The sequence below is a fragment of the Microcaecilia unicolor genome, chromosome 8 (assembly GCF_901765095.1).
Source record: "Microcaecilia unicolor chromosome 8, aMicUni1.1, whole genome shotgun sequence".
Lineage (NCBI taxonomy): Eukaryota > Metazoa > Chordata > Amphibia > Gymnophiona > Siphonopidae > Microcaecilia > Microcaecilia unicolor.
In genome coordinates, this window is record NC_044038.1 from 39,304,370 (window position 1) to 39,323,525 (window position 19,156).

Here is a 19,156-nt window from a genome sequence, read left to right on the forward strand (position 1 = left end):
GAAGCTCAGTGTTGAGACTCCATGGTGCGTGTGAGGACGATATTGAATCCTCACATTGCACTGGGGTCAGGTCAAACACTGATCAGTCCCCAGGGGCCCTGACCAGCAGCCAGTGTCAAGTCAGGTGGAGACCCACCCAACGCACTACTGCTCCCAGTGTCTATGGGTCTCGAAGCAGCCACTTGGCCCAATGCAGTCTTCCAACGTCGATGCCAATGTCAAGGACTCTGACCTGGCTCCAAAAATCCTCTCTGGCAACCTTTGTCCTCTTCTTCATCCGAAAGCTAAGCACACAGTTGGCAGGGCTATGAGTGTCTTTGCTAGATATCGTCCAACTGCACCAGGAACAGCGCTTAAAGCCACTGGGAACCTTAGTGGACATGGAAGGAAAAGAAACTTCCAAAGCCAAATCAAAGGACGTGATGGTGCAAGGCACCATGAAAAAAATCACGGAAAAGACCAGACCAGAGACTAGGCCTAAATGTGGCCTAAGTCAAGCAAAAAGAAAAGAAACTTAAAAATTGTAAAATTGGGAAAAAAGAAACTAAGAAAATACAGGGAAAGAAGGGACAAAAGCCTGAAAAGGCACCGGGGGGGGGGGGGGGGGGGGGGGGAAGAGAAGGACCCAAAAAAAAGCATAAAAAAGTTCTTCTGAACCAGGTGCGAGGAGAAACTACAGACACAGTCCTCTCCTCACTGCAGTAGAAAACAACTGTGGTAAATGTGCCCTCGTGACAGGAAGGAACGCACTCGCAAATGAGTGGTGGAGCATGTCTTGCACACCACAAAGCTCTCTAAAGTTTGTTATAAGCTCCAGACCAAGCAACAAAGTGCCACGTTATCCTCACTTGAGAGAATGAATAGGCCTGCTTGTCCTCAGAGAAACCTTATTACTTGCTATTTGCTACCCCCTGTATTTTTGAAAGTGTGAAGGAGAAATTAGACCTTACCTGCTAATTTGCTTTCCTTTAATCCCTCCGGACCGGCCCAGGATTGGACTGATGGGTTGTGCTCGCCTACCAGCAGGTGGAGACTGAGAAAAAAACTCTGACTCTAGAGAGCCAATAAGAGCCCTGGTCATGTGACCCTAGCCTCAGTATTTGAATAACAAAGCAGAAAGGAAAAGAAGAACCTATATTCTGTGCCATGAGGAATCCAAGCAGCCAGGAAGCACCAGATAAACGTGCTTACAACTACGGCTTAGCCGTGACAGAGGGCTCACCAACAACTCGTTTCAGAGCTGAGGTATGGCCAATTATGTACAGCTTTTTGTACTTGTTTAAATTGTTCAACTTGCATAACATAAAACTATGAAATTCTTGAAACTGTTCAACTTGCATAACATAATGAAGTATATAACCATTTAACTTGGAGAACAGTATGCAAATCCTTTAACTGTCTAACTTGCAGAACAGCTCTGAAGACGACAGTTGAATATCTGTACACAGCAATGTAGAATGAAAAATAGCACTCGGGAGGGGCCTGGGCCGGTCCGGAGGGATTAAAGGAAAGCAAATTAGCAGGTAAGGTCTAATTTCTCCTTCCTTAGCATCCCTCCGGACCGGCCCAGGATTGGACTGATGGGACGTAACAAAGCAGTAGTCCTACGGGAGGGACCCCAGCAAACCCGCTGTGAGCACTCGGGATGCAAAGACCGCCTCTTGACGACACTGAACATCAAGTCTGTAATGCTTAGAGAAGGAATGAAGAGAAGACCAAGTCGCCGCCTTACAGATCTCCTCTGGAGGCACCAAGGAGCACTCCGCCCATGAGGCTGCCTGCCCTCGTGTTGAATGAGCCTTAAGCGCCTCAGGAACCGTTTTGCCTGCTAAAAGATAAGCAGACGCTATCATCTCCTTAATCCACCGAGATAAAGTGGGCTTAGAAGCTGACAAGCCCTTGCGGTGCCCAGCGAAAAGGAGAAAAAGATGGTCCGAGCGACGGAAATCGTCCGTAACTGCGATATATCGTTTAAGAACTCTCTTAACATCCAGAGTACGCAAGTTCTGCTGCTCCCTCGTGCCTGAGGCCGATCCTAGCACAGGAAGGAAAACCGACTGGGACATATGAAACCGAGACACGACCTTGGGTAAAAAAGAAGGAACAGGTCGAAGTACCACTCGCTCTTTAGAAAATTCCAGAAATGGAGATCTACAGGAAAAGGCTTGCAACTCTGAGACTCTCCTGGCCGATGCAATAGCCACCAAAAACACTGTCTTAAGCGTCAAATCCTTCAGAGAACACGCTAGTAACGGCTCAAAAGGCGGCTTCGTTAGAGCCGAAAGGACCAGATTAAGGTCCCAAGATGGAAAGATTGGCCTGACCGAAGGACGAAGAAGACTAACTCCCTTCAAAAACCGGGCCACCTCGGGAATACTGGCCAAAGACTTACCACGAATCCTTCCTCTGAAACAGGACAGAGCTGCCGTCTGCACTCTTAGAGAAGAAAGCGAAAGTCCTTTATCAAAGCCTCGCTGCAGAAAATCTAACATCTGAGGTACCGACGCACGAAAAGGAACAATGCCAGCATCTGTACACCAAGCCTCAAAAATTCTCCAGGTGCGAATATAGCTCAGAGAGGTGGAACGCCGACGAGAGCGAAGCATAGTGGAAATTACTGGAGCTGAGAAACCCTTCTTAGCTAAGCGGGCCCGTTCAAGAGCCAGGCCGTAAGACAAAATCGAGCCGGGTCTGGATGAGGAACAGGCCCTTGTACCAGCAAGGTCTTGTGCACTGGAAGTCGGAGAGGAGTCGTCCCCAACAGACGTTGCAGATCCGCATACCAAGGACGCCGAGGCCAGTCCGGTGCTACCAACACTACCGGCTCCCCGTGTTCCTCGATCCTCTGCAGGAGACGACCTATTAGTGGCCATGGAGGAAACGCGTAAAGAAGACCGGAGGGCCACCTCTGCAAGAGGGCGTCGACCCCTTCCGCTTTTGCATCTCTTCGGCGACTGAAGAAGCGAGGAGCTTTGGAATTGAGACTTGAGGCGAAAAGATCTAACACTGGAAGACCCCAGTGGAGTACTATCAACTGAAACGCCTGATCGCTGAGAGCCCATTCCCCTGGATCGAGAGTGTGACGACTGAGAAAGTCTGCCTGGACGTTGTCCACTCCTGCTACATGGGAAGCTGAGAGGCTTGTGAGGTGCAACTCTGCCCAGGCGAGAAGACTTTCCGCTTCTCGACACAGCAGACGGCACCTCGTTCCTCCCTGGCGGTTGATGTAAGCCACCGCTGAGGCGTTGTCCGAGAGCACTCGTACTGCTTTGCCCACCAGGAGAAACTTGAAGTGCTGAAGAGCCAACCGAATCGCCCTGGTCTCCAAAAAATTGATGGACTGAGCTGCTTCCAGCGGAGACCAGAGACCCTGGGTCCACTGACCTAGGCAATGAGCCCCCCAGCCTCGGAGACTGGCGTCTGTCGTCAACGGAATCCACCGAGGAGACTCCAATGGCATCCCTACCGTGAGATTCTGCATCTTTAACCACCAAAATAGCGAGACGCGTTCCCGGTTGCGCAGAGGCAACTTTTTCAGAAGCGAATCCGTTTGCGCCGACCACCGAGACAGAAGAGACCACTGAAGAGACCTCATGTGAGCTCTGGCCCAAGGCACCACCTCTATCGTGGCAGCCATGGATCCGAGAACCTGAAGATAATCCCGAGCACAAGGGACCTTGTGATGTATCAAATTCAGAATCTGCGACCGGAGCTTCAGAATCCTGCCCTGCGGAAGCAAAACTTGACCCCTCGCCGTATCGAAGATAACTCCCAGATACTCGAGAGACTGCGAGGGAGCCAAACTGCTCTTGGATAGATTCACCACCCAACCTAGGGACTGTAAGAACGCTACCACTCGTTCCGTGACCTGGCAACTTTCTTGATAAGATTTCGCCCTTATCAACCAGTCGTCCAAGTAAGGATGGACGAGAATGCCCTCTTTCCGGAGGGCCGCTGCCACCACCACCATAATCTTGGTAAATGTGCGCGGTGCTGTCGCAAGACCGAAAGGCAGCGCTCGAAACTGGAAATGATGACCTAGAACCGCAAATCGCAAGAACTTGTGGTGAGCCGGACGAATGGGAACATGCAAATACGCCTCTGTAAGATCTAATGCAGTGAGATATTCCCCTTTGCGCACCGCTACTATTACTGACCGAAGAGTCTCCATACGAAAACTTGTCACCTTGAGCGCCCGGTTGACAGCTTTGAGGTCTAGAATAGGACGAAAGGAATCTTCTTTCTTTGGGACCACAAAATAAATGGAATAACGACCCCGCTTGCGCTCTGCCGGCGGGACAGGGCAAATGGCCTGAAGGTCCAAGAGCCTCTGTAGAGTCTCCCGAATCGCCTCCGCCTTGAGACGAGAGCGACAGGGAGACTCCAGAAAAGCGTCTGAAATGGGCCTTGCGAATTCTAAGGCATAACCGTCTCGAATAACTTCCAAGACCCATTGATCCGAAGTAATTTGGGCCCACCTCTGATAGAACTGAGCCAGCCGAGCTCCAACGGGAATCAGAGGAGAGCCCTTCGCACCTTCATTGGGAAGCCCGCGAAGGGGAGCGAAAACTCGCAGCTGAGAATCTACCTCCTCTGCGGAAACCGCGAAAGGACTGAGTCCTGTTGAAAAAACGAGGTTTCTGAGACTGAGGACCCCTATCAGATTGAAATCTATGGAAAGAACGCATGCGACCACGACCAAAGAAAGCCCCGCGACTAGACTGCCGAGGTCTATCCTCCGGAAGACGCGGGACCTTAGAATCCCCCAGGGACTGAACCAACTTATCCAACTCTTCACCAAATAAAAAGGAGCCTCTAAAAGGGAATTTACTTAATTTAGACTTGGACGCCCCATCCGCCGACCAACCTTTCAACCAAAGAGAGCGACGGGCAGCGACCCCCAAGGCCAAGGACTTAGAAGAAGCCCTCAACAGATCATACAGAGCATCAGCTAAAAACGCAGAGCCCGTCTCAATCTTAGCCACTTCCACATCAATGGCTCCTAAATCATCAGAAGAGCGGTCCAAAACTCTTTCCGCCCAACGAAAACAAGCTCTGGCCACCAGAGAACCACAAATAGCCGCTTGAACCGCCAGAGAAGAAACATGAAAACTATTCTTAAGAAGAGTGTCAAGTCTCCTGTCCTGAGCATCGCGCAACGCGGTTCCGCCATCCACTGGAACCGTGTTGCGCTTGGTAACAGCCGAGACCACAGCATCTACCACCGGAAGCTTAAGTAAGGCTCTATCAGCCTCTGGCAGAGGATAAAGAAACTGCATCGATTTAGAGGGGCGAAAGGCCGCATCCGGGACTTCCCATTGAGGTTTAATAACCTCCCAAATATCTTGATGCATAGGGAAAGTTTTTGTGGAGGCTCTGGAACCCTTAACCAAAATATCCACCTTTCGGACCCCTGAGTCAGGAAGGGGATCCTCAAAATGCAAAGTAGAGGATACCATAGAAATGAGATCCTGCAAATCCTCTCTATGGAACACTCTAGCCACCGCAGGATCCTCCCCCTGAGCCAAAGGTACAGCGTCTGGATCTAAAGAAGAATCTTCCCAAGAATTGTCCACTAATTCCTCTTCCTCCTCTAAAAGGGGCATATCATGATCCTGATTTGAAAGAGATTCCAATTGCATGTCCCAAACCCTAGGTCTCTTGGGAGGGAGGGTAGTAGTGACAGGTTCTTGTGACACTGCTGTACCAGAATTGCCCCTCTGCATTAAAAACGCCTGATACATCTGTAGAACAAACTCAGGAGGAAACCCCCCTGCCTGAGAGCTGGCAGCCTGTAAAATAACTCCCGATTCTGTATCAGCTAAGGTCGCAGAGCTGCGCAAAGCAGACGGACCCCCTGCAGTAAGAACCGGAGCTGGGCTCAAAATGGCCGCCGTTCGCGCCAAAACTCCAGCGCTACCCCCCGAATCTGAGGCCTCCACTGTCGACGCTAACACCGTCGCGGGAGAAGAAGGGCCAACCGCCAAAACGGACCCCGAAGTCGACGGAGGGAGAGGGGCAGAAGAAACATCAATCGCCGTGCAGTATTTACAAGCGCCTGAGGCATTAACGCCTCGCCGCTGACATACAGCGCACCTCTTCAACTTCTCCGACATTTCGGAGGGAAAACCCGTGCACGCGCCGACGCGGTTCGCGCAAGTTCCCGGCGAGGTATTGCTAAATAAATAAATAACGGCACTACAAACGGCACTGCTAAAGCAAAAACAGCACTACTCTGAAAGAGGGCTGAAACACAATGCTGCAGCTTTACTTTTCAGTTTTCCCCTTTTTTTTTTTTTTTTTTTTTTTTTTTTTTTACACAGCTGAATCACAGCCAACAAGGCATTCCCCTGCAATCAAACGGAGCTGTCTGCTCATTCAGTCAGTGGGGCAAGTTCTCTCGATTTTTTTTTTTTTTTTTTACAACCTGGCTGCCTCTCCCAAAGGCAAAACACCTTTCCTCAGAAAGGGTGGCCTTTCCCTTTTAATAATTTTGAGAGAACATTAGGGAGATGGGGAGGATTGGGGGAGGGACCCGGAAACATCCGAGTGTGACACCCCAGAGGCTGACAACAGCAGAGAAAAGCACCAAAAAGCCTCTAATAAACTTCCCCAGGCACAGAAATAAATGAGAGAGAAAAAACCAGAATACCAATCTACATAGATATAAATCCTATAAAGAGAGACTAATGGGCTCGCTTCCTACCTGCTGGGAGACTGAGAAAATACTGAGGCTAGGGTCACATGACCAGGGCTCTTATTGGCTCTCTAGAGTCAGAGTTTTTTTCTCAGTCTCCACCTGCTGGTAGGCGAGCACAACCCATCAGTCCAATCCTGGGCCGGTCCGGAGGGATGCTAAGGAATTCACATTTCTCTCTATCCTGTTGCTTAAGCCAGTGTACTAGTCTCCAATGTAACTAGAGGGGAGTTGCTTCTTAACTAGCTTCAGTGCATGGTAAGAAATATTAGCCTGTGGATGTGAAGACATTAGATTCTTATTATCCTTTTCCCGAGACTATACAGGGGAGCAAATAAATTCAGATATATTCCCTGAACAGAAATATTAGAAAGAATTTTATGATTGATGACATTTGTAAGAATCTTTATCAAGGTTCAGAAAGTCAGCTTAAGCTTACTGAGAAACCATGCGGAAAGGAGAAAAACATTGAAAAGGTTGCTCTCTCTTATCAGGAACAGTTACATGCATGGCAAGATAGTCAAGTGTTCCAAATCCCAGCTGCAGTCATTAGTAATCCACAGGCTGTTCAGCCTGATTCCTAAGAGATTCTATGGAGGGATTACAGAACAGTTTGTATTCCAAAATTAAGCTCTAAATAAAGGAGAAATAATTTAAGTGAATTTCTCCACATTATTTCAAACTATATAACCCATTAGCAGGGGTGAAAAAAAAAATTATGGAAAACTTGGTACCAGCTCAAATTCTTTTTTAAGAAGGTGAAAACTATACCTTTGTTAAAAACAACAAAAACTTATTTAATGCTTTTTTGCATGAATTTGTCAACTCTTTCATCCCTTTCTTTTAATGCCACCTTCTCTTCTGCTGCCCAGCCTGCAGCAGCTGCACTACCACCTGCACAATTCCAGCTCCTTAGCATGAGCTTTCTCCTCCTCTGTCCGTCACCTAAAAAACCCTCTCCAGAGTATAGGCATTAAGGTAAAATTATGTATAATCATACCTGATAATTTTCTTTCCATTAATCATAGCTGATCAATCCATAGACTGGTGGGTTGTGTCCATCTACCAGCAGGTGGAGATAGAGAGCAAACTTTTGCCTCCCTATATGTGGTCATGTGCTGCCGGAAACTCCTCAGTCTGTCGATATCAAAGCTCCATCCGCAGGACTCAGCACTTAGAGAATTACACCCACGAAGGGACACTCTGCCCAGCTCACCACCGCCGAAACGGGGGAGGGGAATTAACCCAGCTCATCCCCACACAAGTGGGGGAGGGGAATCCGTCCAGCTCATCCCCGCGGAGCGGGGGAGGGACACCACACCCGCCGATGCGGGGGGATCTGGCTTATCCTGCAACCGCAACCGCGGGAGGAGCTGACTGACTCTAACACCGCCGAAGCGGGAGGGGTACAAAGCTGCCCTACAGCCGCACGAAGCGGGAGGGAGTGCCGGCAGAATTTTAAGTCTCAATCCAGCCCCGTAAAACGGAGGGGAGAGGAATGCAGCAGCTCACTGTAACACAAACTCGTCTTAACTCTTGAAGAATCCAAGTGAAAAAACTTGAACACGAAGTCTTTCTGAAGTAACTGAAGACTAAACTTGAACCTGAAATGCAACCAGAATAAAAACAGTACAGATATCTGGGAGGGGCTATGGATTGATCAGCTATGATTAATGGAAAGAAAATTATCAGGTATGATTATACATAATTTTACCTTCCATATCATCAAGCTGATCAATCCATAGACTGGTGGGATGTACCGAAGCAGTACTCACCCAGGGCGGGACATTGAAATCCCTGACCTCAACACTGAAGCTTCAAACCGGGCCTCCGCCCGTGCAGCCACAGTCAAACGGTAATGCTTGGAGAATGTATGAGCCGAAGCCCAAGTTGCCGCCTTGCATATCTCTTCCAAGGAGACGGATCCGGCCTCTGCCATCGAGGCCGCCTGAGCTCTCGTGGAGTGAGCCTTCAGCTTGATAGGCGGCACCTTCCCCGCGGCCACATAAGCCGCTGCAATGGCTTCCTTGACCCATCTTGCCACTGTAGGCTTAGCAGCCTGCAGACCCTTACGAGGACCTGCAAACAGGACAAACAGATGATCCGACTTCCGGAAATCATTGGTCACTTCCAAGTATCTGATGATGACTCGTCTCACATCCAGATATTTAAGAGCAGAGTACTCCTCTGGGTAGTCCTCCCTACGAAAGGAAGGGAGACAGAGCTGCTGATTCACATGGAAGCGAGAAACAATCTTGGGCAGGAAGGAAGGCACTGTGCGAATAGTCACTCCTGCCTCAGTGAACTGCAGAACAGGCTCTCGACATGAGAGCGCCTGGAGCTCGGAAACTCTTCTGGCTGAAGTGATAGCCACCAAAAAGACTGCTTTCAACGTCAGGTCTTTCAGAGATGCCCTCGACAAGGGTTCAAAAGGCGGCTTCTGCAATGCTCTTAGTACCAGGTTGAGATTCCACGCAGGCACCACTGAGTGCAGAGGAGGGCGCAGGTGATTAACTCCCTTGAGAAAGCGCACCACATCTGGCTGCGAAGCCAGGGAAGCACCCTTCAGGCGGCCCCTGAAGCAAGCCAGAGCCGCTACCTGGACTTTAAGGGAACTGAGCGACAGGCCTTTCTCCAGACCTTCTTGCAGGAACGCCAACACTGAAGAAATTGGAGCAGTGAAGGGAGAAAGTGAGCCTGCTTCACACCACGCTGCAAAGATACGCTAAACCCTGGCGTAAGCAGTAGAAGTAGAGCGCTTCCTCGCTCTCAGCATAGTGGCGATGAGCTTGTCTGAGAAGCCCTTCTTCCTCAGACGCTGCCGCTCAATAGCCAGGCCGTAAGACCAAAGGGGGAGGGATCCTCCATCACCACGGGACCCTGATGTAACAGGCCCTGCTCCACTGGCAGCCGCAGAGGATCGTCGACTGAGAGCCTGATCAAGTCCGCATACCAGGGACGTCTGGGCCAATCCGGACCCACCAGGATTACCCTGCCGGGATGCTTTGCCACCCGGTCTAGCACCCTGCCCAACATGGGCCAGGGCGGGAACACATAGAGAAGCTCTTGTGTCGGCCACTGTTGGAGAAGAGCATCTACTCCCAGGGATCGAGGGTCCCGTCCTCTGCTGAAAAAGCGCGGCACTTGGCAATTGGCCGATGACGCCATCAGATCTAGGCTCGGCTGGCCCCAGCGCTTCGTGATGTCCAAGAACGCCTGAGCAGATAGCTGCCACTCTCCGGGCTCCAAGGTATGGCGACTGAGAAAGTCAGCCTTGACATTCATGACTCCGGCAATGTGGGCCGCTGAAAGCTGCTCCAGGTTCGCTTCTGCCCACTGGCAAAGATTCATAGCCTCCTTGGCTAGAGGGGCGCTCTTGGTACCTCCCTGGCGGTTGACATAGGCCACAGCCGTGGCATTGTCCGACAGGACCCGTACAGGCTTCAACACCAGTACCGGGATGAACTCCAAAAGCGCCAACCGAATGGCTCTGAGTTCCAGGAGGTTGATAGACCACTTTGCCACTGCAGGAGACCAGAGCCCCTGCGCTGTCCTTCCCAAGCAGTGGGCTCCCCAGCCCGACAACGAGGCGTCCGTCGTGACGACAATCCACTCTGGGGTCACCAGAGGCATTCCCGCAGACAACTTGTCTGTCTGCATCCACCAGCTCAGCGCCTTGCGCACTGCTGGGTCCAAGGGAAGGCGCACAGCATAATCCTCCGACATTGGAGTCCAGCGCTGCAGCAAAGAGTGTTGAAGTGGTCTCATATGAGCCCTGGCCCAGGGCACAACTTCCATCGTGGCCGTCATAGAGCCCAACAGCTGCACATAGTCCCAAGCCCGAAGGGGAGAGGCTACTAGGAACTGGTCCACCTGAGCCTGAAGTTTGACAATCCGATTGTCTGGCAGGAACACTCTGCCCACTTGGGTGTCGAATCGAACTCCCAGGTACTCCAGGGACTGAGTCGGGCGCAGCTGGCTCTTCTCCTAGTTGATGATCCATCCCAGGGAGCTCAAAAGAGCAACTACCCGGTCCACAGCTTTGCCGCACTCTGCATAAGAGGGGCTCGGATCAACCAGTCGTCCAGATAAGGATGGACTTGTACCCCTTCCTTTCGTAGGAAGGCCGCGATGACCACCATTACTTTGGAAAAGGTCCGCGGAGCAGTAGCCAACCCGAAAGGGAGGGCTCTGAACTGGAAGTGTCGTCCCAGGACTGCAAAACGCAGAAAGCGTTGATGAGGAGGCCAGATGGGAATATGCAGGTACGCTTCCTTGATGTCCAAGGATGCCAGGAACTCTCCTGCCTTCACTGCCGCTATAACAGAGCGGAGAGTCTCCATGCGAAAGTGCCGAACTTTCAAGGCCCGATTGACCCCTTTGAGGTCGAGGATAGGCCGGACAGAACCTCCTTTCTTTGGTACCACAAAGTAAATGGAGTAACGTCCCTTGCCAAGCTGACTTTCTGGCACCGGAACGACCGCGCCCAGGCGGATCAGATTGTCCAAGGTCTGCTGCACTGCCACAGCTTTGACCGGAGACTTGCAGGGAGAGAGTACAAACCCGTCTTTTAAGGGTCGGCAGAACTCTAGTTTGTAGCCGTCTCTGATGACTTCCAGCACCCACGCGTCTGAAGTTATTGTGGTCCACTCGCCCAGAAACGAGGACAGCCGTCCTCCAATCTGCACTGGGGCGTGGACCAAGACCCCGTCATTGGGTACGAGACCCTGGGGGAGGACCGGAGGGAGCACCTCCGGGACGGCGGTCTCTGCGAAAGGAATGCTGCTTGGGGGAGAAATTCCTCTTGAAGGAAGAGGGGGCAGAGGAACCCGACTTGCCCGGGCGGTACCGACGGGCTTCCTGCAACCGTCCTCTGGAGGTACCGGGACGAGTACTAGCCCGAGCCCTGACCTCTGGTAATTTCTTGCCCTTAGACGTGCCGAGATCGGTCACGATTTTGTCCAGCTCGACCCCAAAGAGCAGCTTGCCTTTAAAAGGCAACCTAGCAAGGCGGGATTTAGAGGCGTGGTCAGCAGACCAATGTTTCAGCCAAAGCCACCGCCGCGCAGAGATTGTCTGAGCCATGCCTTTCGCTGAGGCCCTCAAGACATCATACAGCAAGTCTGCCAAATAGGCTAAGCCCGATTCCAGGGCCGGCCAATCAGTCCTCAAGGAATGATCCGAGGGGGAAGCCCGCTGCACCATAGTCAGGCACGCCCTGGCCACATAGGAGCCGCAAACTGAGGCCTGCAAACTTAAAGCAGCCGCCTCAAAGGACGACCTTAAGGCCGCCTCCAATCTTCTGTCTTGGGCGTCCTTTAGGGCCGTGCCACCTTCAACCGGCAACGCCGTTTTCTTAGTCACCGCAGTGATTAAAGAATCCACGGTAGGCCACAGATAGGCCTCACGTTCACTCACAGCCAAAGGATAGAGGCGGGACATAGCCCTAGCCACTTTAAGGCTCGCTTCTGGGACATCCCATTGAGCCGAAATTAAGGTGTGCATGGCATCATGCACGTGGAAGGTTCTAGGCGGGCGCTTCGACCCCAGCATAATGGCAGAGCCAACAGGGGCTGAGGGAGAGACGTCCTCCGGAGAGGAAATCTTCAAAGTGTCCATGGCCTGTAACAACAGGTTGGGCAAATCCTCTGGGCTAAAAAGCCGCGCTGCAGAGGGGTCATCCGCTCCATCCGAGCGGGGATCCGTCTCCTCCAAGGAATCCGCAAAGGACCGTTGGGAGACCTCAGACACGCTGCCCTCATCTACATCGGAGGAGACAAATTCCTCCAAGGCCTGGGAATCAACCCGAGGGCGTTTACCTCTGGGAACCTCAACCTCTTTACCAGACGAGGGAGCAGGGGCAGCGTTGTGCATGAGGAAGGCCTGATGCAGCAGCAAAACAAACTCGGGGGAGAAACCCCCCAGACTGTGCACTTCCGCAGCCTGGGCAACAGCCCTAGACGCACCCTCAACCGGCGCTCGCAATAGCGGGGGAGAGACATGCTGCGCATCCAAAATGGCGTCCGGCGCGAAACTCCGCGAAGGAGCCGCGCGGGAAGAACGGCTCTTAACTTTAGCCGCTTCTGTGCCGTCGCCCAAATTAAGGGCGTTCATGGCATTAATGTCTCCAACCTCAAGGGCGGCCCAAGAAGAAGCCGTCCGAGCCGCGTGGCCGGCCAAGATGGCGGAGGCGAGGAGCGGGGGATGGGCGTTTATGGCGGGAAAAACCGCCACGCCGGAGGAAGGACCGGGACATTCATCGGTCACGAAACTGTCACCCAACAAGGGCGAATCAGGCTTTAAGACCCCCGCATCCCCTCTAGAAGCGCTCAAGCTGACCCGGGGAGCGACCCTTTGCGCCCTCGCCCTCCGACGCCATATGCCACGAGGAGAAGAATCGGGGAACCCCCTGCCCGCTATAAAAAGGTAAAAATTACCTGCTGTCCGCTCCGAGTTGTAATGACCTTGTGTCCCAGTGAGTAGCTGCAATAGACGCTTAAATAAACGTCGAAATAAACGCCTTTAAGGACGTTCAAAATTTTTTTTTTTTTTTTTAACGGAGCCAGCGGGAGGGGGGAGAAAAGGAGGGACCTGGCACCACCAGGTTTGCACTTGCTCAAAAGAGCCCTCAACCCCAGGCACTCAACAAAACCTAAAAATTAGGCTTGGAGGCCTAGCCAGAGCTGCTGCTGTGTGTGACCACCACCTGCTGAGATAGAGAACATACTGAGGAGTTTCCGGCAGCACATGACCACATATAGGGAGGCAAAAGTTTGCTCTCTATCTCCACCTGCTGGTAGATGGACACAACCCACCAGTCTATGGATTGATCAGCTTGATGATATGGAAGGGGGTAATTTTATTAACTTATTTTTGCACATATGTAACCACCACAGATGCAGATGGTCTCATAATATTAAAAGCATGAATGGTATATTTTTATTTACCAAATCTTGATATACTACCCAATTGTATGTAGTACCACAATGCAATTTATAATAAACCCCAATTAGAGAAGGGAGGAAAACAGATAGGGGGATGATCCGAGCATGTACTTTACTGACAGGTGTGCATAGGGCAGAATTTGGTCAGTGTTCACAAGTGCACGATTTGCATATTTTATATCTATATGTTTACTTGAATTTAAGCATGACATTTAAGAGTGCTCAAGAGCAGGTATAAGCGTCCGCACCTGCAAAGTAGGTGTAATTTCAGCCAATTACACTAATATTTTAGATAATTATACTTGTATTTTAAAGACATACAGGCAATTATGTGTTGTCTTTATAAAATAGCACCTAAGTAGGTGTACACCTGCCCTGTTATAAAAATTACCCTGTACGTATTGATATTTAGGCAACTGGTTCTCCGGCTTTCCCTACTAAATCACAATTCATTTCAAGTATACTTTGAGGCTCATTTTCCAAGTGCACAGACTTACAAGTTACATATGTTTCTATGTAACGTAAGTTTATGTGCTTTGCTCATATTCAGCACTAAAATACACCAACCACAGAACATGCTTTCAAACAAGGTGCATGTAATAATAAGCACTTAATTTAATGAAAAGAGAACTATGGGGGCAATTTTCAAACCTATGCAGCATTTACAAAGTCCGCCAAGTACTTTACCTGCAGACTGTACCAGCTCTCAAAAATAATGTACATATTTTCCCTTTAAAAATGTCCTAAAGAAAAAGTACCAGTAGAGATTTGCACCTACTTTTTAAGTGCATAATTTTGAAAATGGTTGTCTCCCCTGACCTAACCATGCCTAGTACGTGCATAGCTCACCCCATCTGTATCTTTACTTGCATAAAAGGGTGAATAATTTTCAGATAGCTTGCGCCCCATGTTTTAGTGAAGTCAAAGCATCATAGGTGCATCACAGAAAATTCACCTTCTCCAAACAAACTTTTGTTGCTTCCGATTCTACATGAGAATTCACTTGTTTTTCATCCCCCATTTTCTGATGCTTTCTCTTAGTATCATCATCATTTCCAGAATGTATCCTCTTTCGTTGAGTAACACCTTAAAGGAAAGAAAAAAAATCCTGTTCCTCAACTACTACACAGAAACAGTTGGCATTTTCTCCATACTTAAACAAATAATTTGAACAAATTGGTTAAAAGGTTAGCTACCCCAAAAATCTGATGTCAATAATAATGTCAGATAAAACTGATTTTTTAAAAACAGGCTTTATATATATCAAAATGAGTGACCCAAACATCTATAAATCACAACTACAAATAAAACCAGTTGCTAGAATCATGCAGTCATGCCTACTGTAAAATAAACATGCTACAAAGATAAGAAATACTACAATACTGCAGATTCCTCTATGTCGTTTGTCTTCACTCTCAGTCCTTGAAAGCCACCAACAGATCAGGTTTCAGGATACCTCTAATGAATATGCATGAGATTTTCATGCTCCCTACCACTTTATGCTAATCACATACATTCATATTCATTAGGGGTAGCCCGAAAACCTGACCTGTTTGCAGCCCTGAAGAACTGGGACTGAAAACAAAGACTATTTTATATAGTGATACATGTACAACTGTTCAAAGCTTGTCCTTGACAATGGCAGAAGTCGCAAAGGATTGAAAGAAAGCAGATATAGTCTTGCAACACAAGAGTGGGAACAGGGAGGAGTCAGGCAACTACAGATTTGTTAGTCTGATTTCAGGACTGGACACAACTATAGACCCATTACAGAAATAGGATGGTGCAGAATCTTGAAACATAAGATTACAGTACAGATTACATAGTTTCACAAAAGGAGGCTGCATTTCGAACACAGGTGACAAAACTAGTGCATCATGAAGAGATGCTGCTTTTCGGGACTTCTGTGAGGCTTCTTACGCTAACCCACAGAGAACCCTAGCAAAGTTTCCCCATGCCATCCAACTTGTTTGCCAGGGTTCTCTGCGGATCAGTGTTAGAAGTCCTTTCAGGAGGCTACTTATAAACTAGGTGCAAACTGAACTTGTATGCAATTTTCAAAATTTAAACTATCCATGTACTTTTGTGTTTGAAAACTACCACAGGTACAACAGAATTTTGTTCCTGCTGTATGTGGGTAAAATTTCTGTAGAAAATTCAGATTTGAAAATAAAATCTACACGTTTCCCTAATTCCATCCAAAATATACCCCTTGCAATGCTTCCCCTTCAATCTGGTAAAAATATTGTATAATATGGAACCATGCATAACTTCTAGTTGCAGTCAGGGAGGACAATTTTCAGACAATCAACTTATTCAGATAAATGGCTATGTAAATTGGCCTCCCCAAATGCAACTGTAGATGGAAAGAAAACATAGGGAATATGATTGAAACATTCAGATACTTTAGAGGCTTCCATAAGTTACAAGACAGAGAATTCATTGTTTTATGAAAAATGTCAAAGAACAAAGGGTTTATGATATGAAGCTGAAGGATGGATGACTTTAAAAAATGAGAAAACACTTTATTGAGAAAATGGTAGCTGCATGGAATAATCTACCAGTAGAGATAGTGAAAATCATTACTGTAACTATAGAAATCGTAGACAGATGGAAAATTTGGTCTTAGTTGCTTATTTTCTTTCCTTGTGTGCAAACCAGACCAGTCCAGAGTGCATGGTATGTTGGAAAGCAATCCTGCCTATAAAACCTAAAAAGCCACTGTAAAATACGGCAAAGGAGAGTAAAGACTATCAGGAGGCAGCACTAAAAATGTCTCTCAGTGAGAGAGGAACTCAGCCCAAGAAGCCCAATCCCCCAGGCTGAATGATCCCTGAAACCATGGAGAACTTCTCGGCCTTTGAGAAAATAGGCCAAAGCAATTATTTCCTTCAGCTGTCAAGCAATGGTTGCTTTTGTGACCACCTTTAACTTTCTTGGTTCCACCAAACACAAATCAGATCTATGGATTAGTTACTTTGCCATAAAACCCTATGAGCATCTCAATACTTGATAAATGAGTTCTGTCCCCTTATCTTCATTATGAAAGGAAGGCAATGTGACCACCTATGAAAAATGGACACTAGCACAGGAAGGAAATAGGGAACGATTGCAAGCTTCCGTGAAACTCAAGAAAGGGTCTCAACAGGACAAGGCTTTTCATTCTGAAATTATTCTAGATGAACAAATCACTTCTAAAAACACCAACTTCAAGGTGAGATCATTCAAGGATAACTTCTTCAGAAACTCAAAAGGTGGATCTGTCAATATCCACAAAACAGATTCCAGAATGGAACAGGATGTAGCGATGGCCACAAATACATTACCCCTTTAAGAAACACCAACATCAGAATGCACACTTACAGACACTTCCTCCAAACCTCAGTAGTGGCCCAGTGCTACCACTTGCACCTTCATGGAGGTTAAGGCTAGGCTTCTCTTCAAACTATTCTGCAAGAGAGATAAAATTTGGACAACCAAAACTCAAAAGGGAGATGAACCTCTCTTGAACACCACACCTCAAAAGAAAAACAAACAAAAAAACCTTCCAGACTCTAGCATAAGCCATGAAAGTTAAGTGCTTCCTTGCCTACAAGAGTCATAAAGACACCATTCTCATAGCCTTTGTGCCTCAAATGGCCAGACCATAAGAAAAGCAAGAAGTGCTGTCCATAAGTACAGGTCCTTGATGGAGAAGACATAGTAACATGGTAGATGGTAGAAGATAAAGACCTGTATGGTTCCATTCAGTCTGCCCAATAAGATAAACTCGTAGCATAAGGTATGTGATACTACCTATGTATATTTGATCTTGATTTGTCCTTGCCATTTTCAGGGAACAGACTGTAGAAATCTGCCCGTCAATGACCTTGTTCTCCAGCGACTGAAGCCGAATCTGTCCATCCACGATCAGGACACAGACCATAGAAGTCTGCCCAGCACTGACTTTGCTTCCCAATTACTGGTATTACTGCCTCTCTTGAGGCAGCTTCAGCTATTTCCCTTGTGGGAGCTGATTAGGTTTAGGTACCATGAATGCCATAGCCAGCCTGGTACTACAAAGGATCACTACCTTGGGACGAGATGCCATTTTGTACAGCACACGACACAATAGCAGCTACGAGGAAAATACATACAAGTCTGCTTGTGGCTACAACTGAAGAAGAGCATCTTATCCAGGCAGACCCTGTTCTTTAATTCAACTGAAAAAGAAAAGTAGTTCAGCATTGTGACAGGATGCCATGAAGTCCTTTACCAAGATTCCCCACCTGCTGACAATCATGGAAAAAGCCGCTGTCAAAAGTACGAAGTGTAGAGGCGGATTTTCCGAGTAGGCATATTTTCAGCTTCTGCTACAGGAGCAGCTAACAATACCTGAAACATCGGGGGCGGAATCACTGTGGAAGGAGAAATCCAAAATGGCTGCCGACCCGGCACTTCCGTCAGGACAGCCATGCGCCAGCTAACTTCCTGCATGGGAAAAACCACCATTGTTCATGCAGCCCCCTCCGAACAACAGTGGGAGAACTGTTTCAGCTGTCAACTCACACTGAGCTGTACCTGAGAGGGAGAAAAGAAAAACAGAAACTCACTCCAGGAGCTTCCTCTGTTCCAGCCACCGCCAGCAAAAAAGAACCTGACCCTGCACCTCAGTCGGCAGCCAAACTCCAGTGAAAGGTCGGTACTGCCCAATGGGGCCTCCTTGCAGGGAGCCCCAATCAGCCTTTACTCTTGATTTCTGAGGAAACAAACCCAGAGACCTGGTTCTCACAGGTTTGGTTTTTTTTAAATCTGTGAGGAAAGAGAAAAACTAGTCACAGACAAGAGTAAAAGGGGGGCAAGCAGGGTCGAGGGAAGGGAAATGGCCCCCCAGGTGTTCCCCCTAAAGCTGGCACGGCTCAGCCACACATCTCCAGGCTCAACAGAACCAAGAGGATGAGGGAGACCGTTTACCGCCTGCTTGAGATAGAGATATACTGACTGACCAGGAGTACCACAGTCCTATAGAGAACTGAACTCTATCTTCACCTGCTGGTAGATGGGCATTACCCACGTCTCTGGATTCATCTGCTGGAGACTCTAATGAATAGGCCTTACTTTCTATGAGTTTTCCACCCAAACCATTTAAGTACTTATCTATGATAGATGTGTGTTTAGAACAGCGGACCTACCATGCAGAAAGTTGCCTCCTAGGGGCAAAAGACTAGCAGAGGACCCACACAGTCCTTACCTTCTTCCAGTCTTTTTGTTCTGCTTTCTCACTGTTTCCTTTCTTGTGGACCATTGCTCCTCTCCATGTACAAGAGGAATACAGAAGTGAATGGATCTAATGTTAATGCTATCTTTGCTCTATCTTTGTAAAAAACATTTTTAATAGCCAGGATCTGCTCACAATGTTAAACTTTAAACAGAAGAAAAAAGGTGAAATTGGTTCACATCTGCTAATTTCTTTCCCTTGATTCCAGCTATACTAGTCTAGATGAGTTGGTTATGTTTCCTTACTAGCAGAAAATGC

General features: G+C 48.4%; 1 protein-coding gene across 8 annotated transcripts in view; it reads right to left on the reverse strand.

Moving 5' to 3' along the window:
• The window catches only part of ATF7IP2 (activating transcription factor 7 interacting protein 2), a 123,411-nt gene that overhangs the window by 93,943 nt on the left and 10,312 nt on the right, over nt 1–19,156 (reverse strand). For all 8 annotated transcript variants that reach the window (XM_030211754.1, XM_030211750.1, XM_030211751.1 and 5 more), the window contains one exon: nt 14,597–14,727. In XM_030211754.1, coding sequence (XP_030067614.1) covers nt 14,597–14,727 — 131 coding nt within the window. The remainder of the gene's footprint in view (nt 1–14,596; nt 14,728–19,156) is intronic.